General features: G+C 43.9%; 1 protein-coding gene across 1 annotated transcript in view; it reads right to left on the bottom strand.

Annotated features, from left to right (window-relative positions):
- CORIN (corin, serine peptidase) overlaps positions 1–25,552 on the bottom strand; it is a 280,593-nt gene that overhangs the window by 235,412 nt on the left and 19,629 nt on the right. Inside the window, exon 2 of the mRNA XM_033946076.1 lies at positions 2,475–2,619. Within this exon, the coding sequence (XP_033801967.1) occupies positions 2,475–2,619 (145 nt within the window). The remainder of the gene's footprint in view (positions 1–2,474; positions 2,620–25,552) is intronic.

Here is a 25,552-nt window from a genome sequence, read left to right as displayed (position 1 = left end):
AGTGATTCGCGAACCGTGAATTCACGGGGGAACACTGTACTGGATTTTAACTCACACGGATTAGTTCTTACTACAGCTTAGCAAAAGGGCCCTTTAGCTATTTGGTTAGCTATTTGAATAGCAGGCTGATGGTCACCACTTTCCAGATAACACCAGTAGTGCCGGCCAGTAACCAGATAACAGTACTGAATATTCAGATTTATTTCAGCCAAAGCAACCAGCATTAAAAATAAAAATACTGACTGGCTGACTATTGAGATGAAAATGAATATGCTATTAGTAGTAAATGAACTGGGGCCCGGATTCTATAAACAATGCCTGAAGTTAGGCACCTAGATTGGCTTACCTAGCCGATCTAGCCGCCTAACTTAATTTTCTGAATTGACATAATCAGCACTGTTAATTGAAAGCGCCATTAAAAAAAACAATTTAAAATCCATTCAAAAATGAATTAGCTAGTAGCCGCCTAACTCAGTAGGGTATCTACTCCAAGGCATCTAGCAGTAAGTAGGCGTGATAAGGTGCGGATTTGGGGTATGCTGTGACGTAGGTGCTAGTAGGCGCCTAACTTAGGTGTACGCATTTAGGCCAAGAAAATCTTGGTCTAAATGGGAGAGCGCCTAAGGTTTCAATGCCTACCAATGCCTAAGATCGCTTAGGCACTGCTAGGCATGATTCTATAAATGGCACCTAATGGATGATTGACAATTTCATTCAACGGTGCCTAGAAGTTAGGTGTCGGTTATAGAATCAGGGCCTGGATGTATAAATGGAGCAGTATTTTGTTCATTTATGCATTCCTCATTAGCAACCCAGTCACCCCTAAACTCAACAAAGCACAACTTTAATTTATTCATTACCCAATTAGTGGTTAGAACTACAGTCTCAGCACTCTGAGGTTGTAGGGTTAAGCCCCATGCTGCTCCTTGTGACCCTGGGCAAGTCACGTAATCCTCCATTGCCCCAGGTGCATTAGATAGATTATGAGCCCACCAGGACAGATAGGAAAAAATGCTTGAGTACCTAAATATAATCCACTTAGACAACCGCCATTGATAGGCAATATATACAAATAACTAATGAAAATAACTGAAATTTGGCAGCTAAAATTTAATGCTAAGAAATGCAAGGTCATGCATTTGGACTGTAAAAACCCAAGAGAATGGTACAGTTTGGGAGGAAGAACTTATGTGCATGGAAGAAGAGCAGGCCTTGGGTGTGATTGTATGTGATGATCTTAAGGTGACCAAACAGGTTGAAAGGTGATGGCAAAAGCTAGATGCTAGGGTGCATAGGAAGAGGTATGGCCAGTAGGAAAAAGGAGGTATTGATGCCCCTGTATGAGACCTCATTTAGAATATGTGTGCAATTCTGGAGGCAGCACCTTCAAAAAGATATAAAAAGAATGGAGTTTGTCCAGAGGAAGGCTACTAAAATGGTGTGTGGTCTTCATCATAAGGCGTATGGGGACAGATTTAAAGATCTCAATATGTATACTTTGGAGGAAAGGCAGGAGAGGGGAGATATGATAGAAACGTTTAAATACCTACGTGATGTAAATGCGCATGAGTCGATTCTCTTTCATTTGAAAGGAAGCTCAGGAATGAGAGGGCATAGGATAAAGTTAAGAGGTGATAGGTTCCGGAGTAATCTAAGGAAATACTTTTTTACAGAAAGGGTGGTGGATGCACGGAATGGTCTCCCCGAGGAGGTGGTAGAGACAAAGTCTGTGTCTGAATTCAAGAAGGCATGGGATAGGCAAGTGAGATCTCTTAGAGAGAGGAAGAGATAATGGTTACTGCGGATGGGCAGACTGGATGGACCATTTGGACTTTATCTGCCATCATGTTTCTAAATAAATATATATATCTATAGATAGATATGGATGTAGATATTTATATATGTACATTCACAGTGTAACGGGGACATGAGAGTGTGATGATGGTCCATAAAAAAAACTCTCAAGTAGCTCGTTTGCAGGAGTTCTGGTCACTGAACTCTTCACACACACAATTTATTATTTTAATCCAAAGTTGCATAGTAAATTGAAACATATCCTATACAAATATAACTGGAATACTTTATATAGCATATATATATACTTTGTAAGCATTCAAACTCCTAAAATTGTAAGCATTCAAACTCCTAAAATTAGCGGTTGTGCATATGTAACTACAAATTAGTTTTCCATCTTCTAATTTTCTAGCACAATGTTCACTAATATACTCATATTCTTACTAACAGAAACATTTATGCCTCTTTTACAAACCATAGTGTAGTTTTTACTGCTGGCCATGGCGGTAATAGCTCCGACACTCATAGAATTCCTATGAGCATCAGAGCTGTTACCGCCGTGACCGGCGCTAAAAACTACGCTATGGTTTTGTAAAAGGGGGTTTAATTAGCTTTTGCTAGTGGCATCTTGTTAAATCTGGATGAAATACTTTTCTTTTTTTTTTTTTGTTATAACTCACCTACAAAAGTAAGCAGGATAACCAACAACAGGATGAGAAGACAGATGCATGGAATCAGGACTAGCAGGAAAAGCCGTAGGTACTTGGCCGATGCCAGCTTTTGTGAACAACCATTCCCCATGGTATCTTCATCTGTTCCTAAGACCTGAGACAACAAAAGAGAGAGGTGGCAGGGTGAGAATTCTGATCCAACCCAGCAGGTCCCACATACCTTCTTCTACCCTACCAACATGGCTTCAGACCCAACTTTAGCACTGAATTCCTTTTAGCCTCTTTAATTTCAAAAGTCCAACATCTTCACTCTTGCAACAAGTTCGCTGTCCTTCTTCAATTTGATCTTTCCGCAGCCTTCGACATTGTCCATCATGACATACTTATCCTTCAACTTTCTGAAATTGGCATAAACTCCACAGTCTTAGATTGGTTCTCAAAATTCCTACGTTCTCGCTCCTACTTCGTTAACATGAACGGTATCTCATCCTCCCCTTGGAAACCGATTTGCGGGGTTCCTCAGGGTTCACCCCTATCCCCGATTCTTTTCAACGTTTATATGTCCTCTCTGAAACTCCTCAAACTTTCCCCCTTTGAGACACTCTACACCTACGCCGACGACATTCTTGTCCTCCTCGAGACCGACTCCAACCTCACCAACCTCGCTGACAACATCTCTTCTTGTATAACGAACCTCCAATCCTGGGCTCTCACCGTTCAAATGAAACTCAATGAGACCAAAACAAAACTCCTTTGGCTAGGCCCAAAATTAGATCAGCTGCCCACCCTCATCCCACTATCCTCAGGCACCAACCTGCCGCTTGAACACTCAAGCAAAGTTCTGGGAATCATCTTGGACTCTACACTGTCCTTCAACGATCACCTCAACTCCTTAGTAAAAAAATGCTTTTTCAACCTTCACATGCTAAGAAAAGTCAGATCCTGCTTCCACCAACAACACTTCGCTATCCTCGTTCAATCCATTATTCTTTCTAGACTGGATTACTGCAACTCCATCTACCTAAGCCTAACAAAGAAAAGTCTTCTCAGACTCCAGCGGATTCAGAATACCGCGGCTAAATTAATTTTCGCAAAAAGCAAATTTGACCACGTCTCCCCGCTTCTATCTAAGCTTCACTGGCTCCCAGTTTTCCTCAGGGCCCACTACAAATGCGCCTGCCTAACCTTCAAGTCATTACACGGTATCCTTCCTCCCCTGTTTCCACTATCCTGGCTCTCCGCAAATCCCAACTCCACCAGATCCTCTCAGAAATTCATACTATCATTCCCCTCTTTAAAAGGCATTTCCCATACAGGTAAACTTGGAACATCCCTCCTCTTCAAGATCACCGAGCTGTGGAACAGCTTATCCGCCCCTCTCCGGAGCGCGACCTCCCTCCAACACTTCAGAAAACATTTGAAAACTTGGCTTTTCTCCAAAATGTAACCACTCCCTCCCTCTCCTCTACACCTAACCTCTTCTCTCTCCCCTTATTGCCAAGCTCTTCTTCTTTCCCAATGTAACTCCTTTCTTTTGTAACTCCTGTAAACCGTGTCGAGCTCTACTTCTGTGGAGATGATGCGGTATACAAACTTAAGGTTTAGTTTAGTTTAGTTTAGCAGTAACTATATTCAGGGTATTTATAAAAGGTACTCAATAAATTCATGCTAACAAATTAAGGAGCCCAGGTAACATAGTATCGTAGTAAATAACATCACATTACATTAGTGATTTTTATTCTTCCATTACCTTGCGGTTCAAGGCGGATTACAGAAGAGGACTTCTGGACATGTCCACAGGTGTTACAGAGTAGAGCGGGTTGCTTCAGAGGATTGAAATGTTTCATACGGTGTTAGTTAGTCTTCATGGATTTCTTGGAGACTAACTAACACCGTATGAAACATTTCAATGACAGCAGATGAAGACCTGAATGGTCCATCCTGTCTGCCCAATAGTTACACGCATTATAAATTCATGATTAAATTGTCCTTTTTTTCTTTGATATTACTGGGACACAGAACATAGAAGTCTGCCTGCTATTGGCTGTAGGTTCCAACTGCTGGAGTTTCCGTCGAAGCTCACTCCAGCCTATCCAAATCATCTTGTCATTTGCAGAATACAGACTGTAAAAGTCTATTCCTTTTTACTCTTGACTATCCCCTTCTTCTACGAAACTGCGCTAGCAGTTTCTAGTGCAGGGAGCCACGCTGAATGGCCCGCGCTGCTCCCGACGCTCATAGAGTTTCCTGCGCAGTTTCGTAGAAGAGGGGGTATATTCTTTGAGTATATTCTTTTATCTTGAATTTTATTTGATGTAAATGTTTTGCAACATGTTTTGTTACGCTTGTTTTACAATTTGCATTATTGTTCCATTTGCTTTTACTAGTTGATTTTATTGTTTTATTATTTTTCACTTGACATGATATTATCTGCTATAATAAAACCCTTAGCACGCATGCGCAGTTGAAACTCCATGCGTCCATGCTCCATGAGTCCATGCCACCGCATGCACAGTAGGAGCCTGCGGTGGTTTTTCCATTGGCCTCTGTCCTCATTCACATACGCGGCAATGGCTTCCCCCCTCCCACACCCCAGCCAGCCTGCACCTCAATGAATGGCAAATGTCCAGGCCTCTAGGGGTCAAGGCACCGCAGCCAGATGCACAGACAGGGACTAGCGGGGTTTCCCCAGCCCGAGGGTAGCCACTGGTCATGGAGGAACATGACTGCGGCTCTTCAGCATTGTGACTGGGTTCACTTGCTTGGAAGCCAAGGAACCGGAGGTAAAAGGGAAGAGAGCTGCGATCAGATATCTTGCCTGTGAGAGACAGAAAGAAAGAAAGACAGACTGTGGGCAGGGAGAGAGACAGAAAGAAAGACAGACAGGGTGCCAGGGAGAAATAGGGAGGCAGGGAGAGAGAAGAAAGACAGAAAGAAAGAAATGCCTCAGCACACCAATGTGCTAAAAGTCTACACATCTATTCTAGCACCCGTTAATGTAACGGGCTTAAATACTAGTTAGTTTATATTATGCATTTTATATTAACATGATAATTAGTTTCATTGTTTTTAATTTGTTATGGCTCAAAAGACTCTTGACAAAGGTACTGATTCCGAAACATTGTCAGTGTCGAGCCTTTGCAGTGCTACTACCAATAACGTATACCTTGAACTGTATACCTTGGTTGAATTATTGACATCTTATCCTCACAATTCCTCAGTTGTGCCTAGAGTCTGCCTAGGACCAGCCTTAGTTCTTCATCGTATACCACGCTTTTTTGAATTCCGGCACCATTTTCATCTCTTCTACCTCCCTTGGGAGGGCATTCCAAGCATCAACTACCACTAGTTTCCATAGGGGGAATTCTATAAATGACGCTCAAAAATCAGAGTTGGAAAAGGTCAACACAAACCAGAATTCTATAAAGGGCACTCTGAGACAAACAGCGGTCAATCTTTATTTCTGGTTGTAATACCCTTCTAGAATGCTAGGCATAATCAAGAAGGGTATTACAACCAGAACGAAAGAAGTTATCCTGCCATTGTATCGGGTGATGGTGCATCCGCATCTGGAGTACTGCGTCCAATATAAAGAAGGACATGGCGTTATTCGAGAGGCGAGTGACGCGTCTGATAAAGGGGATGGAAAACCTTTCATACGCTGAGAGATTGGAGAAACTGGGTCTCTTTTCCCTGGAGAAGAGGAGACTTAGAGGGGATATGATAGAGACTTATAAGATCATGAAGGGCATAGAGAGAGTAGAAAGGGACAGATTCTTCAAACTTTCGAATAATAAAAGAACAAGAGGGTATTCAGAAAAGTTGAAAGGGGACAGATTCAAAACAAATGCTAGGAAGTTCTTCTTTACCCAACGTGTGGTGGACACCTGGAATGCGCTTCCAGAGAGCGTAATAGGACAGAGTACGGTACTGGGGTTCAAGAAAGGATTGGACAATTTCCTGCTGGAAAAGGGGATAGAGGGGTATAGATAGAGGATTACTGCACAGGTCCTGGACCTGTTGGGCTGCCGTGTGAGTGGACTGCTGGGCACGATGGACCTCAGATCTGACCAAGCAGAGGCATTGCTTATGTTCTTATGTTCTTATATTGAAAATGACGAATATAGCAGGCTAATTTTTTCAAATACCTGACATCCAATCAATCTCTAAGTTTAATCACCTAGGGTGTATACAATTTAAATGAAAAATCCACTATTGTTCTTTATATCCCAATAGATGTTCAAGATCACCACCCTCCCTCACTAACACAATGAATCCCTCCCTTCTCCAACGAATATCAACAATATAGTGTCCTTTCTCATTCCAATGAGCAGCCAGTGGTGCAGACTGTACAGTATGTATGAGAAAGGACACTGTATTGGTGATATTTGTAGGAGAACCCATGAAATTTAGACACACTGCTAAGAAACAGCATAGAAGCCCATCTAGAAAATAGGTTTCAAAAATGGCAATTTGGACATTTTGGTGATCCAAATGTCCAAGTGCTATTTTATGACGTCTTTTGGACATTTTTGATTTTTGAAAATGAGCCCTGAAATCAATGAGCAAAACTTAGAGACTGCCTACCGAAACCTAGACATAAAAGTAACTTCACGCTTAGATTACTTCTAACTATTCTTCCGCAGTGCCGCCTTTCTCCCCTGCAATCTGTGCAAAACTCTGCTGCATGATTCATCTTCACCAACTTCGCTTCACTCATGTCACCCGTCTTCTTAAATCACTTCACTCCCTATCCACCATCGTATACAGTTCAAGCTCCTATTGCTGACCTACAAGTGTGTTCATTCTGCTGCCCCTCAATATCTCTCCTCTCTTTCTTCTTTCTCCTTAAAAATCTCCCAGAGAACTTCGTCCTCAGATCAGCTGCTCTTAACTGTACCCTTCTCCTCTACTGCCAATTCCAGGCTTCATTCCTTTCATCTAGCTGCTCTCTATGCCTGGAATAAACTACCTGAGTTTGTCTGCCACGGCCCTTCCCTTACCTTGTTTAAACGCAGACTGAAAACCTTTTTGATATAGCCTTCTATCCATAACCCTATTCCCCACTGCCTACCAACCTAGCCAACAATTAACCATTCCCCTTAACTGTTTCACTGGCATCCTATTTGTTTGTCTGTTTAGATTGTAAGCTCCTTTGAGCAGGAACTGTCTTCTTCGTGACTCTTTATAGCGCTGCGTATGTCTGGTAGCTCTATAGAAATAATTAGTAGTAGTATTAGTATTTTCTAAGTCGGTCCTGGAGATCCTTTGCCAGTCAGGTTGTCAGGATATCCACAATGAATATGCATTAGATTCATTTGCATACACTGCCTCCGTTGTATGAAAATCTCTTTCATGCATATTAATTGTGGATATTCTGAAAACCTGGCTGGTAAGGGCCAGGACCAATTTGGGAAACATTGCTTTATAGAATAGGCTGTTAATTATAGGCGCACAGTAATAGAATTACCCAAACTATCAGTCTGACCTGTTTCACATGGCTCTTTATCAACCATCCAGAATTATTATTGCTCTTAATGCAGATTGGCTGCTTCTGGATTGTACAGTTAATAAAACCCAAATACACATACAATGAAGGACAGTGATTTAACCAACTGAAGTCTTTTCTATATAATCTCAAAAACTGAGCTATGCAAAGAAAAAGACAAATATCAGAGTTTATAATGACAGTAGAATATGGAACTTCACTTAAATCAACAGAACAGTAATATTTTAAAAAGTACTAAACGGCATTTTTAAAACACCTTGAAAATAATGCCAAGGCAAGGTCCTTGTTGGGGCAGCTACTATTGGCTCTTATTCAAGGTTCCATTCATCTTCGGAAGACCGCTATAAATTCTGCTAACCATCCTAGAAGGACAGCTCTTACTGAGCAGCATTTCTATCAGTATCAGGATCTCACTCATTGTATCGTTCAATGTCATGCTGTTCTTCTTTCGGTCATCTGGTTGATTTAAGTCTTTACATTGTCATTATATTTTCCTCTGCACTCCTCAGCTTTTTTAAATTACACAGCATCATTTTCACTCCCTTCAAAACAGGAGGTTCAGAGAAGGAGGGAGCAGGTAGGCCTTGAGAATCCCTGAGATGCTGGCCCTGACGCTTTTGAAGTTGTGCCTGTTGGCATATCACCGCCCCAGGAGAGAAAGGTAAGCTATTAGACACGTCACAGGGGAGGTGGAGAGAAGAAATTGGGGGATGTTATCAGGGGGGCCCGATGAAGGAGGGCACCAACATTGTTTTTTCCAAACGGCGATGGGCACCTCCAGCATCGATCGGCAACGTGGGCCCCACCCAAATTGGCAACGCAGTCCCCCCCCCCCCCATCGACAGAAAGTAAGACAAGCAAGCAACGCGGGTAAGAAAGGCAACGGGAACTGTAATTGTGCAAGCGGTGCTGCTTGCCCAAAGCTTCCCTCTGACGCAGCTTCCTGTTTCCGCCTGGGCACATGGTGGGGCGGAGCAGGGCAGGGGGCCCAGTGTACTTGTGTGCCTAGGGGCCTTCAATGAATTAATCCTTCCCTGGGTGTTATGACATCCATGGCTCCCCCATTCTAACACCAATATAGTTAGAGCAGCAGGCTGAGAACGAGAAGAGCTGTGTGTGTGGGGAGGGGAGGTTTACCAGATTTTCCATCTGGTAAAAGAGGACACATGGCCTTGTCCCATTCTGCCCCCCAAACCCAGTCCCACACAAACCTCATCTCTTCGGGCTGGGGCTAGAGTGCATCTGCCGTGGCCCCGATCTCAACAGCTTTTCAAAACCAGGACAAAGTACCGGGTTTTGAAAAGCCGCCCAGACATGTCCAGTGAAATCCGGACGTCTGGTAATCCTAAGGAGGGGAGCTTTCAAATCCCACCATAGCTCCATATATTCATGGACAAGTCACTTAACAGTCCACACTCTCAGCTACAAACTCACACTGGCTTTTACAAAGCTGCAGTAGAGGTTTCTACTGTGGGATGGCGAGTTAAATGCTCCGATACTCATATAATTTCTATCAGTGGTGCAGCGAGGGTGAAAGGCGCTCAGGGTGGTGGCACCCCTCCCCCGCCCTCATCTCCGCCCCAATCCTGCCTGCTGCGTGCACCCCCTCCCTTCCCTTCCCTCATACCGCTAGTTGAAGTTGTTCCTCACAGCAGGTCAACAACATGCTCCTCGCGACTCCATCAGCTCTCCCTCTGATGTCACTTCCTATGTGCGGCACCTGGAAGTGACATCAGCGGGAGGGTTCATAGTCATTCGCACATGGGACTTTGGTGTGCTGACATTGCAGCGCAGACAAATCGGCGCAAGACCCCAGCGTGCCGCCTAAAAAGGTACTTTTAAAGAGCTCCGACGCGGGGTGTAAGTGGGGAACCCCCCCCCCCCCAGTTTACTTCATACTATTCGCTCTGACGTTGGGGGGGGTTGGGGGATTGGAACTGTCCATTATAGAGTAAACTTAACTTTTTCCTGATTTTTTTTTAAGGAAAAAGTTAAGTTTTCTCTATAATGTGGGGTTTGCACCCCCCCCCCCACTCCTCCTAACGGCAGCGCGAAGAGTATGAAGTAAAGTGGGGGTTTCCCCCCACACCCCACACGGCGCGCTGGGGTCTTGCACCAAATTGTCTGCGCTGCAATGTCAGTGCGCCAAAATCTCACGCGCTTTTGTCCCATCACCAGCGGGAGAGCCGACAGGGCTGCGAAGAGCACATTGTTGACCACCACAAACAACAACTTCCACTAGAGGTTTGGAAGAAGGGAAGGGGGTGTGCACATGGAGGGGAGGAATGGGAAGAGACAGGGGGTGGAGAGAAGGAGGGGTGTCAACGCCCCAACCATCATGGCGCCCAGAGCGGACCACCCTCCTCACCCCCCCCTTACTACGCCACTGATTCCTTTGAGCGTCAGATCATTTACCTCGCCAACCCACAGTAGAAACCTCTACTGCAGCTTTATAAAAGGAGCCCTGAGATTGTAAGCCATCTAGGACTGTCCTGAACCAGAAGCCCATCCCTTCTGACACGCCCCCTAGTAACTCTTTTCCCACCCACTGTGTTGCAGCTAAGCAAGGAAGGTAATGTATAGGATACGATTTTGGAGCCCCGCTTCTCTTGCACCCTATGCAGCCAGACTGCCAGCACACAGCTCGCTATGACCCTGCTTCTAGGGACAGGAAAACAATTATTGCACCTGAATGTGACAAGAAAAAAACACGTATTAACGTTTATTTTTTAGAATTCGGCTGGTATCTTTTTCAATTGTGCCTCCATGGAGTCACATTTGAGTTCAGTAGGTGTTTTTCTGTCCCTCGACAGCTTTTACAATATAAGGGTTCCTTTTACTAAATCACAGTAGAGTTTTTTTTACTGCAGGCCAGCGAGGTAAATGCTTCAATGCTCATCCAATACTTATGAGCTTCGGACCATTTGCCTCATCGGCCCATGGTAGATACCTCTACTGTGGCTTGATAAAAGACAGTGTAAGTTTCTACCTGAGACAATGGAGAGTTAAGTGACTTTCCCAAAGTTACAACCAGCAGCAAGGTCTCAGTATATTACTGTAATCATTAGAATACTTCTCAATATGCATTTAAAAAATTTGCATGCACTGTCACCACTGTGTGCAAACTAATCTCAGGCTTATTGTGAACATCCTGTCATTCAGACTACTTAGGTATCATCCAAGGCCATACATGTGTAGATTGTAGAATACCAACTTATGCATGTAAAATCAGCATTTACCTGTGCAAAATGGTATTTTCGCTGTTCAGGTATGCAGTGTGTATCTTTGTCTACTGGCTACTCCTGCTACACATGCAGACAGTGGCAAAGCAAGGGAAGGAGATGTCCAGGGCGGTGGCACCCAGCATCACCATGCCGTGAGCTCCCAAACACTTCCCTGCCACAGCCCAAAGCCCTCCTCACACTGTCAGGCTTCACTTTCCTCCTCTCTCCAGTTCCCTCAGGTGGTGGGCAGCTTTTTATCTCTGGTGCCGGTCCCATGCAGATGACATGAGCGGGGCCAAGAGTAGAATTTGGGAGGTCGGGTAAGCCCTCGAATGGCCCTCTTCCTCTCTATTACATATTCTGTATCTCTTTCCTCTCAGTTGAGATGTTATGGTTACATTGGATGGATCTCTCTCACTTAGCTGAGTACTGACAGATTTACTTTTCTCATATCCCAGTGGTGTTTGTAGTTAACTCTCATTTAGTTAGTAATTGTATTTCCTGAGTGCAAGTTAGCCTTGTGAATAGGTTAAAGATAAGCCACTAAATGAATGGTTTGGGTAACACACACACCTAATCCCATCTACTCTGAGAAAAGGAACCAGCTTCAACACTGAGAAAACCTCCAAAGTACTGGAAGTCACTTTAGATAGCTTGTTAGGTTTTGAAGATCATGTTAACAAATTACTCTAGTACAAAAATCCTTTCTTACACTACAAAAACTAAGAAGGGTAAGATCCTACTTCTTCCAACAGTATTACAGGATATTAGTACAGTCAATGATATTGTCTCGACTAGACTACTGCAATGCTCTACTCTCAGGTATCTCGGTGAAATTAATGGAAAAAAAAAGACTCCAACTGATACAAAACACTGCAGCAAAACATATACTATAAATCAAGATTTGACCATGTTACACCATTGAACATAAGAACATAAGAGTTGCCTCCGCTGAGGCAGACCATAGGTCCATCCCGCCCAGCGGTCCGCACCCGCGGCGGCCCATCAGGCCCATTGCCTGAGCAGTGGTCCCTGACTAATTTTATAGCTTACCATTTAAACCTATCCCTATAATCTACCTCTAATCTTATCTATACCCTTCTATCCCTTTGTCCTCCAAGTACCTATCCAAAGCTTCTTTGAAGCCCTGTAGCGTGCTCCTGCTTATCACATCCTCCGGCAGTGCATTCCATGTATCCACAACCCTCTGTGTGAAGAAGAACTTCTTGGCATTTGTTCTAAACCTCTCCCCTTTCAATTTCTCTGAGTGCCCCCTTGTACTTGTGGTCCCCCTTAATTTGAAAAATCTGTCCCTGTCTATTTTTTCTATACCTTTCATGATCTTGAAGGTTTCTATCATGTCTCCTCTAAGTCTCCGCTTTTCCAGGGAGAAGAGCCCCAGCTTTTTCAGTGTGTCAGTATATGAGAGATCCTCCATGCCCTTTTATAGTTTAGTTGTTCTTCTCTGGACTTTCTCAAGTACTGCCATGTCCTTCTTGAGGTACGGTGACCAGTACTGAACACAGTACTCCAGGTGCGGTCGCACCATTGCGCGATACAGTGGCAGGATGACTTCCTTCGTCCTGGTCGTGATACCCTTTTTAATGATAACATTTTGTTTGCTTTCCTTGAGGCTGAGGCGCACTGCTCCGACGCCTTTAATGTTGTGTCCACCATTACTCCCAGGTCTCTTTCAAGGTTGCTCACCCCTAGCGGTGATTCCCCCATTTTGTAAGTGAACATTGGGTTCTTTTTCCCTATATGCATGACCTTGTATTTCCCTATGTTGAAGCTCATTTGCCACTTTTTGGCCCATTGTTCTAGTGTTGTCAGATCCTTTTGGAGATCTTCGCAGTCTTCCATGTTATTGACCCTGCTATATAGCTTGGTGTCATCCGCAAATTTGATAACCTCACATTTTGTTCCTGCCTCCAGGTCGTTAATAAATATATTGAACAGGAGCGGTCCCAGTACCGACCCCTGCGAAACTCCACTCGTGACCCATTGCCAGTCTGAGTAATGGCCCTTTACTCCAACCCTCTGTTTCCTGTCCGCCAGCCAGTTTTTGATCCATCGGTGGACCTCCCCTTGTACCCCGTGGTTCCATAGCTTCCGTAGCAGTCTTTCGTGTGGCACCTTGTCGAAGGCTTTTTGGAAGTCCAGGTAAATGATGTCTATGGATTCCCCTTTATCCACCTGGCTTGTTACCCCTTCAAAGAAGTATAATAAGTTTGTGAGGCATGACCTGCCCTTGCAGAAGCCATGCTGGCTCGACTTTAGCTGCCCATTTTTTTCGATGTGTTCCCAGATGCTGTCTTTAATCAGCGCTTCCATCATCTTACCCGGGACCGAGGTCAAGCTCACCGGCTGTAGTTTCCTGGGTCTCCCCTTGAGCCTTTTTTGAAGATGGGCGTGACATTTGCTATTTTCCAGTCCTCCAGAATCTCACCAGTTTGTAAGGATAGGATTGCTTATAGAAGTACACTGGTTGCCGATAGAAAATAGAATAGAATTCAAACTATGCTGCATAGCATTTAAAAGGCTATACAGCGATGTCCCTAATAGCTTCCCCAGATTTATTGAACTATTAGGTAGATCTGTGGGCCAACATAACTCTAAAAACTTGACCCTATCATACCTAGTTCTGAAAGATATAAAATACAAGACATCTCACAGCAAATCATTCAATTACCAAATAGCAAAAGTGTGGAACTCACTTCCCATCAAAATACGCATAACCATAGTATACACACTGTTTCACAAAAATCTAAATATATGTCATTTAAAGAAATCCCTACCAGGGGTCCAAAGAGAATCAGAGGGGCATTTTGGATAGTACGTCTTAGTCTAACTTTGGACATACCTGCAAAATGTCCAAATATCGGTTCAAGAAAACATCCATAAGAACATAAGCCGTGCCTCTGCTGAAACCACTAGAAGTCCAATTTTTTTTTTTAATGACCTGTTTGGACATCTTGGCCCCTAAAGATGTCTAACTTTTTTTGGCTATTTTCAATTACAACAATGTCCATGTTCAAAACATCCTAATCCAGACCATTTTGATGTGGGAGGGGCTAGCATAGTAATGGATTGGCCACATAGACATCCCAACAGAGCAATGGGGCACCTTAAGAGGGCACTGCTGTGAACTTCACATAAAGGGTGTCAAATGTATAATCACCATAACCCCCTTTTAATTTATGATAAGCCCCCCAAAACTCCTCTAAAACTTAATATACCCATCTGTTTACCATCCCAATAACCCTTATAGCTGCAGGTGACACCTATATGGCAGTATAGTAGGGTTTGGGTTAGGATTTTGATAGGCTTATACTTAATACCATAGATGCTGTGGTTAGAATGTCTTATGGGCCTGAGTCCCCTCTCTATGATTCACTAGCCCACCCAACAGGTAATTCTACACACCTGATACTCTACTAGGCTTCCCCATACCAGATGCTGCTGTTCTAGAGCCAGGTACATATGTATCTTTTTGTTCTCATTTTTGTGTGGTGGAAGGGGTCAGTGAGCACTGGGGGAGTGTGGGGGGTGTCTTACCTTGATGCATGCAGTACTTGATGCATGGTCAGTTTGGGCACCTTTATGGCACTTAGACACTTTCTAAAACAGGTCTAGCTCCAAATGTCTAAGTTTCATTCAGATACAAAAAAGGCAAAAATGTCAAAAAGGACTCTATGAGTGTGTACGTCAGCCAATCACCACTACCAAACCATACAACACTAACAATAAATATCAATTTAGAAGTAGGGGCGCTCTCAGTGTGAGGTTTTTAGCGACGGGAGAACAAACTCCAGCGCTTCCACATACAAAGACGAAGGTGAATCACCCCCGCCTGCACACCATCATCGGGCGCCCCTTGTGTGCAAAATCAAATGTGCTGAATCAATATCAATAAATAAATCACGAACTGTGAACTATTGAAAGAGTGAAAAACTGAAAACACACTCATAGAGTCCTCCCCAGCCTAATCCCCAAGATGCATAATAAAACCACAGCCAACTTAGCTTTAAGACGAGCCAGATGTAAATGAAGTCAATAAGGATTGAAGGAGTTCACAGTTCGTGATTTATTTATTGATATTGATTCAGCACATTTGATTTTGCACACAAGGGGCGCCCGATGATGGTGTGCAGGCGGGGGTGATTCACCTTCGTCTTTGTATGTGGAAGCGCTGGAGTTTGTTCTCCCGTCGCTAAAAACCTCACACTGAGAGCGCCCCTACTTCTAAATTGATATTTATTGTTAGTGTTGAATGGTTTGGTAGTGGTGATTGGCTGACGTACACACTCATAGAGTCCTTTTTGACATTTTTGTCTTTTTTGTATCTTTATAAGCACCTTTTGGCAACGTTGAGGAGTTTATCGTGTAAGTTTCATTCAGGACATCTTGCAAAACGTTCAATTATCACTGCAAGATGTCCAAATCTAACTTGCCCATATGCATGCCCAAATCACGCCCATAACACACCTCCACCATGCCAATCTAAAATTCAGGGTACACAGAGGCTGGGACGCCTTGCTAGACGTTTTGATTATAGGCACTTCTTGGACGTCCTGGCAATTAGAACATCCAAATACCAATTTAGAACACTTTTGGGATGTTTATATTTTTTTATTATGAACCCCTCAGACTAATAATATAAGTCACTCGATATAAAGACAATGTTAATGGTCAGCTGCTATTTATATTACCTCATACTGTATATATAATTTGATAACTTTATGCAGTATAATTCTTTGTACATACTGTATTTAACTCTATACAAAATTCTACGTAACAATATGTTGCCTGTAATCTGCCTAGAATTCTAATTAATGAGGATTTGGCTGAATATAAGATTGCACATAATAACATAACATAAATTAACCCTGTCACTTCAGTTAGCTGACATTTACTGATTCTGTTGCTTTCAGTATTCAGTTCCTTCCCTGATAGGGATGAACTTCAACCCTGGCTCTTCCTGACCAAGGTTTAGGATCCATTCTTTCTTCAGCCAGATGTTCTGTTTTAGGGCACTCTGAACTTCAGAGGGACAACTGTGGATCATCAGACTGACCTTTTTGAGCAGTCAATACAGATGGGAAACACTTATCTCTGCTCCTTAAGGCTCTAGAGAACTGCTGATTAACAGACCGGCAGTCCTCCTTTCTTAGTCCCTTGAGCAGGGCACTAAACTCTGGTGGCTCTTTGATGAGAGCTCCCCATCCTCCTCTACTGTATATCTTCCTTAGCTGGACTCCCTCTAGCTTATAATCAAATTCTATTGGTTCAGATTGTCTATCTCCTACTGCTACATTTTGATTGGCACCTGTTTTCTGAGAAAGAGCCAAAGTTTTCTGTCTGCAACTGTAGTCCCATAGCATTTTTGTCACCCTGCTATATCTGAACAATGACACTTTTCCTAGGTGCTTCATGGGTTTATAGCATTGCAGTAGACTCTCTCTTAAACGGAACTCAAGCAACCAGCAAAAAAAAAAAAAAAAAAAAAAAAGAAATACTATAATACTTTAAATAAAAATGAAAATAAAATCTATTTCTGTCAGAAAGTTAAGTGTAAACTTGGCACGCCATACCTGAGTACGCCAACACTTTGCCTACTATATGTCCGGTAGTTTGGAACAGTTTATGGTATAGCATAGTATGGGGTATAGTATTAGTTAGGCCTGTTTTTAATAGTAATTCTCAAGCAACCAGAAACTACATTTATCTGGCATCTGTCAATCCCCATGGGTGCTGATTAACTGAGAGTCTACTGTACCACTGAAAATGCCAGCAAAGAGTCCCCTTTATCTCTGGCAGATTTTATTGAGGCATCTTCCCAGATCTCTGAGCCATATCTTTAGGTGAACTACAAGCGTCAAAACAGCTTGCAAATTTCATGTGTGTGTGTCACCTATGTGAGTTAGTCAGGAAGTAGCCATACCAGCCATGGTTGGGATATTAGATCAAGCTCATATGTAGGATAAGAGTGGCAGGTGATATGTTGTAAAGTGGATATTGCAGCTTTACTTTTGGTTGTGTTTCTTTAGGCAGAACAGAGGACCAAGGAACCATAACATGTCTGGATGATGGTATACTCGGTGGCTGTGTTAAGTTCAAGTTTATTTGATATACTACAAATATAACAAAAATCTAAGCAGTTTATATAATTGAAAATTAAGGGGAGGGTGCATGAAAACATTATACATAAGATATTCAATAACAAGACATCTAAAAAAAAGACATACCCCATATATACTTGAATATAAACCAAGATTTTGGGGCCAAAAAATGGCCCCAAAATGGGGGTCTCAGTTTATATTTGGGTCAGCGCCCACCTGCCATCTCCCAAACCTGTTGCAGGCCTCCATGGGCCTTCTGTAAAACCCAGTGGTGGGATGGGGTAGGAGAGATTCCTCCCGCCTCCTGTCCTGGCCAACTCTAACAATCCTCACTTCCCTCCCACCTCCCCAATTAGTAAAGATGATACCTTTAAAATCCCTGGTAGTCCAGCGGTGAACCAGGGTAGGAGCAATCTTCTTACGCTCCTGGCCTATGCAGAGCTGCTATCTGAATGGCTACTGTGAGTTCTCATGGCAACCTTGTGAGTTCCCGTGCAACTTCTGCTCAAAATGGTTTACTAGAGTCACAGCTGATGGCACAACAGTGGTCAACTCAGATTTATCTCTCATGGTCAAACGGGAAACTAAGGAATTCATAGAGTGGGTTGTATTTGAATAGATCTTTATCATTTGATAATAATATGATTTCTGAGCTGATTTCAAATTATACTTCTGGTGGAATTCTGCGTAACTGCGCAACACAAAATTTCTACTGAATTGCACAGTAATGCAGAATTCCCCTTTTCCTGTGCAGAATTCCCCTTTGGCGACAGTGTCAGCTTTATCGGGTCATGGTTTCAGCAATGATTCCCACACACTGCCTGCTGCTAACCCGGAAGTCTCTCTATGGCAGAGGAGAGGCTTCTAGGTTAGCGGCAAGAGGCATATGGGAATTGCTGCCAAAGCCGTGACCCACTGAAGCAAGCTTTACTTAGGGAGAAGAGAGTACAGAGGAGGGGTGAGAGGAAAGAAAGATGCTGGCACGAGGGGAGGGGAGAGAGGTAGAATGCATGGTGAGGGGAGAGGCTGAAATGTTGCACATGATAATGGAAGGGAGGAAGGGAGAGATGATGCTTGAGGGGAATAGAGATGTTTGACCCAGGGCACAAGACATGATGAGAGAGAGATGGTGGACAATGGGAAAGAAACATAAATGTTGGATATGGCAGAGGAAGGGAGAAAATGCTGCATGGGGAGGGACATATGGAATGGAGAGAGAGAGGTGTTGGACATGGGAGCGGATGAGAGGGAGGGAGAGATACACAGGAGGTGGAGGGGGAGGAGAGAGATGTTGGATCCAGGAGCAGAATAGAGTGATGGAGAGATACCTGGTAACGGGAGTGAGAGAAGAGAGTGGAAGAAATACTGGCCCATAAGGGAGAGTGCAGGAGGGAACAGAGGAGAAGTCAGGCTACAAGGGTAGGGAGGGAAGGAAGAGGAAGATGCTGGGCTATAAGGGTAGAGGAAGGAAGATGTTGAGAATGGTAGAACCCTGAGGGAGAGGAGAGGATGGCAAGGAAATGGATGAGAGGATAGATATTACACCGAGTAGAAATATGGTAATAGGGGTATGTTGAAAATGAAAGGGAATGGAGAGCTGAGGAAGGAATGAGATGGGAAATGGGAAAGAAGACAGAAATTTGACAGTCAGCTGAAAAGTGAAAAAGAAGAAAAGGTTAAGAAAGAGGCAGAAAAGAGTTAAAAAGGAATGATCAATATGTCAGAGGCAGGTGTAGTGAGGGAATAGAGAGGAGAAAGACAGATGGATAGCAGCAACTGAGGTGAAACCATTGGTGCCTATTGGTCACAAGTACCTGATAAGACCCCATAGAGCAAGACAAATCTTATGATGCCCATCCCAGGAATAAGTAGTGGATTTCCCCACATCCATCTTAATAATTGCCTATGGACTTATTTATGAAGTTATCCAAACCTTTTTTAAACTCTGCTAAGCCAACTGCTTTCACTACATTCTCTGGCAACAAAATCCAGTTTAATTACACATTGACTGGGGAATTCTATAAACAGTGCCTAAAGTTAGGTGTCTAAATAGATGGATGCCTAACTTCATGATTAAATTGGTTTCAATAATGAGCTTTAATTAGCTCATCATTGAAAAAAATAAAATTTAATTTGGAGATAGGTGCCTATTTTCTTAGGTATGATTCTACAAAAGATAGGTGCCTATCACATGATGCCTAGCGGCACCTAACACCAAAGTAGATGTGTCTAGGGATGGAGAAAGACTTAGGCACGCTAGGTACCATTTTCTAAAGGACTTAGGCACCTATAATATAGGCATTTTAAACCCTTGCCTACATTACAGGCGCCTACATTTTATGTTAGGCATGATTCTGTAATGGGTGCCTAAGTGTGACTGACATTTTTAGGCGCCAATTACAGAATTTAGCCCTGAGTGAAGAAATATTTTCTCCTGTTTTAAATGTACTACTTAGGGCTCCTTTTATCAAGCCGCGCTAGTGGGGTTAACGCGCGCGACTTTTCATCATGCGCAAACCTCTGCGCTGGCCAAAAACTATCACCTGCTCAAGAGGAGGCGGTAGCAGCTAGCGCGGCCAGCGGTTTAATGCGTGCGTTAAACCGCTAGCGCGGCTTGATAAAAGGAGCCCTTAGTGGCTTCAATATATGCCCCCTAGCCCTCACTGCACTAGCCATCAAGCTACTCCTCCGCTCTCTCAGTGCTTAGTCATTTGAGACAACAGTATCTTGTATAAAATACTAGGGAAATAAGAATATCCCAACCTGAATTTCACACTTGGAGCCACCATGCAAAATGGGACTTACTGTATTATATAAATATGAGGATCGATTTTCAGCTGGCAGAGTCAGCAGAATAAATTACATACTAGCGCTCAACGTAAACTCAAAGCCACTCTTCAGATAATTAGTGGCACTGAGGGCTCCTTTTACGAAAGTGCGCTAGCGGTTTTAGCGCACGCACTGGATTAGCGTGTGCTATAGCACGCACTAGCTGAAAATCTACCGCCTGCTCAAAAGCAGGCAGTAGCGGCTAGCGCGCGTGGCAATTTAGCGCGTGCTATTCTGCGCGTTAAGGCCTTAGCGCACCTTCGTAAAAGGAGCCCTGAATATACATATTGAGTAGTGACCAGGCAGTCACTGTCTGGACACTCTGTAACTTATTTGGCTAGTGACTGGATATCACTCACTAACCGCTAAGTCTTGACGTTGCTTACACTCATCCACTGACCCAGAAGCCCCTTTTTATCCAGATAATGTCTGGCTAAACCATTCTGAGCTCCCTGGAGAGAATGGTATAGAAAATTAAATAAATAAATAAATACAATTAGCAATTTAATTCCCCTCCCCCCTTTTACAGAAGTGCGGAAGAGGTTTTCAGCGCCAACTGGATCGCTGAATGCTCTGCGCTGCTCCAATGGTCATAGGGTTCGTAAGAGCGTCAGAGCCGCCCAGAGCATTCAGCATGCTGGCTAGCGCTAAAAACCTCTTCTGCGCTTTTGTAAAAGGGGGAGGGGGTAAGTGTATAAGTATTTGAAGTCACATGCAGTGGGAGCTGCCAGTTTTCAGAGATACATAAATCAACGGAGGAAATGCAGCAACCTACACATATACACAGTGTCCGGAAAACAGGGGACCCCTATCATACCTCCCTTTTACTAAACCGCGATAGCAGTTATTAGCACAGGGAGCTGCGCTGAATGCTCCTGATGCTCCTAGAGTTCCTGTGAGTGTCGGGAGCACCGCAGAGCATTCGGCGCAGCTTCCTGCGCTAATAACCGCAATCGTGATTTAGTAAAAGGGGGGAGGATAGTTTCAAGATCCTTTGCAACTGTTTAAACATTTAGTATGATCTTTGAAAATACATTAGTAATGCTGGGAGGGGGGGAGGGTCGCATTTTATTCTTTATCTCAGAAAAGAATAATGGGTAGGGGGGTGGGATGAGGGTTAATTATAATTATACATATTATTAGATACTGTAATAAGAGTTGCAAGTGCTGTACTTTAATGTTGATTATTTAATGCCTGTGCACTTGATGAAAGTTTGAAAATGAATAAAGATTTATAAAAAAATTAAAAAAAAGAAAGAAAATACATTAGTATAATGTGGGTTTTTTTCTAAATTCATAATTTGTGTTCAAAGTATCCTTTCAACCTTGATACATTCACAAAGTCTTCATTGCCACTGACTAAAATGCCGGTTTGCTATACTGTATTAGACTTTAATGGTCACTTCCTGAATGACCTAGTTTTGAAAACAGGGATCATCCAGTTGCCAATAATAGTAATAGTAAATATTTTTGGATAATTTGGAACAACTTTGGGGGTCCTGATTTTTCTGGATGCCATGTGTCAGCCATTTTGCAAACCTACACATCTCACTGTATATAACTAAATGCACAGGTCAAGGAGCAGCTGTAAATCCCCACATGGAAATATTATGTCATGTGCAGTCCCTTTATGAAATAGGGAATACACATGTAGATTTTTGACAAGCCCAAGATCATGCCACACACTCAATGGGGAGAGTGTAGCACACTGATTAAAGCTACAGCCTCAGCACCCTGGGGCTGTGGGTTCAAACCCATGCTGCTCCTTGTGACCCTGAGCAAGTCACTTAATCCCCCCCCCCCCATTGCCCCAAGTACATTAGATTGGGAGCCTACAAGGACAGACTGGGAAAAAATGCTTGAATACCTGAATATATTCATGTAAACTGTTCTGAGCTCCCCTGTGAAAATAGTATAGAAAACTGAATGAATAAATAAACATACCTCTTTGTGATTCCCAAATGTTATATACACCCACATGTAAATTAAGTCCTTTCTAAAATTGACATTTACATCTGAAAATTGCAAAAAAAAAAAAAAAAATGCTTCTACAATAACCCCCTTAGTGAATTCTCAAAAAGCATTTGAGTTTAGTCTTGTGTAGGATTTTTTATTTATTTATTTTAAATTCTTTATTCATTTTTAATGTGTAGGATTTTTTAAAGAAAAAAGATTGCCATAGGTACTAGCAAAAACTCCTTCATGGAATTTTACCACCTTCAGAAAATGCAAGGGCTTGGATTTTCATCTTATCTCTATTTAGGGATTAGCTAATGGTTGAACACTAGGGTTGGCTTCATTCTGCAACACTGAACCGCTCCCAGTCTGCTCCTGATTGTCTATGGTTCGTAAAATTAATGCCTCTCCCATCCACTGGCATAGTGAGGGTGGGAGGCACCTGTGGACAGTAGCGTCCCCCTCGCCATCTTTTCTGCCCACCCCCACCCACCCCGCTGTGCACATGCCCACCTGCCCCTTCCCTTCCCCTTTACCTGCTTAATTTCCCCAGCGTGAGCAGAATCTCCAACTTGCTGCCGGCATCGTCTCTCCGTGTGATGTCACTTCCTAATCATGTTACCCGGAAGAAATAACAGAGGGGAGTGCTGAGGCTGGTGCAAGCACCAGGTTGGAGCTGCTGCTTGCGTTGGCGAAGACCCAGAGGTATGGTGTGGGGGCGGGGGGGGGGGAATGAAGGCATGTGCACAGAAGGGAAGGAGCAGAAGGGCGGAGAGGAGGAGAGGTGTCGGCGCCCCCACCAAGACAGCACTCAGGGTGGTCTGCCCTCCCACTCCCCCCCCCCCGCACTCAAATTTCCACTGTCTACTGCATTAAAATATACACTTCTCCCTTTGTATTTGCGGTTTCAGCACCTGCGGTTTTGCTGATTTGCGATTTTTCACATGCTGACTCCTCCCCCCAAAATTACATCAAAATTACATCAATAAAAAGTTTGGCGCTTCCCAGCTTTCACCCTGAAAAACGCTGCTTCCCAGCTTTCACAATCGTTTGCATTATTTGCGATTTTAATATATTAAAGGATGGCTATTACAAAAAAAAAAAACGCAAACATATAAAAAGTTATTTGCATTTTTTATGCATTGGCGGTCATGTTCCGCCCTTAACCACCGCGAATACGGAGGGAGGAGTGTACTGCCAAGAAGCTGGCCATTCACACTGTGCCCTGGCTCCCTAACTCTTGATATATAGTGCTTAAAGTTGTATGCATACATCAGTGCACGTAGCCGATGTACACACATAATTAACTGGCTTCATCGGTGCCAATAATTGGCAATTAACACCTTGTAATTGACACTAGTTAGCATCAATTAAACGTCAAGTGCACAACTTGGAATGCACAATTCTATTAAAAAGTCTTTGAAAAGGAGGTGTGGCCAGGAGCAGATCATAGAAATATAGAAGCATGACAGCAGATAAAGGCCCATCCACAGCATCCACTATCTCCTCCTCTCCCTAAGAGATCCCATGTGCCTGTCTCACGTTTTCTTGAATTCAGACAATCGGGGGTCCGAGCGGCTTTTATAACAATGTCTGGGGGTCCGGGCGGCTTTTCAAAACCCAGCACTTTGTCTGGGTTTTGAAAAGCTTCCCGACATAATCGCATCGGAAAAGGGCATCCGCGCATGCGCAGATGCAAAACAGTGACATCATGTGCAGTGCTCCCTCTAAGCGGGCGGGTGTTGTGGGCAAAATTTTTTTCGCTGTGCGCTACAAATATCGGGCGCCAGCGCCAACTCGCCCGATTCTCCTCTCGCCGCCCTGCCATCTCCGTACGCCGTGCGCTGTGACGTAAACTTGTGCGCTGCGATGCAATATTTTGTGCGCCGGCGCACGCCAGCGCAGCTTAGAGGGAACACTGTGTCTCGGGACTCAAGGATCTCCCGTACGAGGAACGGCTGGATAAATTGCAGCTGTACTCACTCGAGGAACGCAGAGAGAGGAGTGACTTGATTGAGACATTCAAGTATCTCACGGGCCGCATCGAGGTGGAAGAAGATATCTTCTTTTTCTAGGGTCCCGCGGCAACAAGGGGGTATCCGTGGAAAATCAGGGGCGGGAAACTGCACGGGGACACCAGGAAATTCTTTTTCACTGAAAGGGTGGTTGATCGCTGGAATAGTCTTCCACTTCAGGTGATTGAGGCCAGCAGTGTGCCTGATTTTAAGGCCAAATGGGATAGACACATGGGATCTATTCACAGAGAAAGGTAGAGGGTGGGTCATTGAGATGGGCAGACTAGAAGGGCCATGGCCCTTATCTGCCGTCTGTTTCTATGTTTCTATGTCCGCGCATGCCTGGATGCCGTCTGGGGGCGGAACAGGACAGGAAAGAGGCGGAACTGGGCAGCCCGGACCCCCGCGTATTGCTATAAAATATGTCCAATGTATGCACAACTTAGTTGCAGGCATTTAGGCCTGGTTTTAGCTGGCCTAAATGGGTGCGCCTACATTATGCGTGCACCTTATAGAATCATGCCAAGCGCCATTCTAGTTGGAACTGAGATTTTAGGTGCCATATCTAGAATCAAGCCCTAGAAACAGTGACGTGGTGAGGGTGAGAGGCACCCTGCCCCGCCCTTGTCTCCGCCCCCCAGCTCCTTCCCCGATCCCCCCTGCTGCACACACACACGTATCTCTAGTTGTACACTGCCGCGAGTAACAACTTCAATGTGCTCTTCGTGACCCGTCGGCTCTCCCGTTGATGTTACGTCTTATGATGCGTGGCACCAGGAAGTGACATCAGCGGGAGAGTTGACGCAGTCACGAGGAACACATTAAAGTTGTTGCTCGCAGCGGTGAACAACAACAGGTGAGGGGGAAGGAAAGGGGGCACACGCATGGTGAGGGAAGGAGTGGGAAGAGGAGGAGGGGTGCCGGCGCCCCCATCAGCATGGCGCCTGGGCGAACCGACCCCCTTACTATGCCCCTTACTAAGCCAGGATTGGGTTGACTGATAATTAAAACATACTGAATTATTGTGATGGCCTTTTTTTGTACCGATTTGTTTTTCATTGGGGAGAAGGAGAAAATATCATTCAAAGTTATTAAAATCTGCAACTCATATGTAACTCCTCTTTTTAATCAAGATATAGCAGAGCGCCAATTTGCTGATCCAACTCAAAAGCACAGGCAGAAATCGCACTAGCAGGGGAAGGACAAAAGAGCAGGAACTGATGAGGAAATTCATCAAAGGATATTGGAAGAGTAACATGGACAATCATCAAAATAGGCTGGGCAGAGCTTGGTTTAAGATCCCAAGTTTGTGTCCAGTTAGGACAAAAACTTGTACTGAAAAATCTTGCACTGAAACTATAGCAAATTGCAACCTGTAAACTTGTATTATGTATCTTAGCCTGTAATCCATTCTGAGCTCTTTGGGGAGGAC

Source organism: Geotrypetes seraphini, chromosome 1 (genome assembly GCF_902459505.1).
Source record: "Geotrypetes seraphini chromosome 1, aGeoSer1.1, whole genome shotgun sequence".
NCBI classification, from domain to species: domain Eukaryota; kingdom Metazoa; phylum Chordata; class Amphibia; order Gymnophiona; family Dermophiidae; genus Geotrypetes; species Geotrypetes seraphini.
The sequence above is the reverse complement of the archived record's forward strand: the minus strand, read 5'-3'. Positions and strand labels throughout refer to the sequence as shown.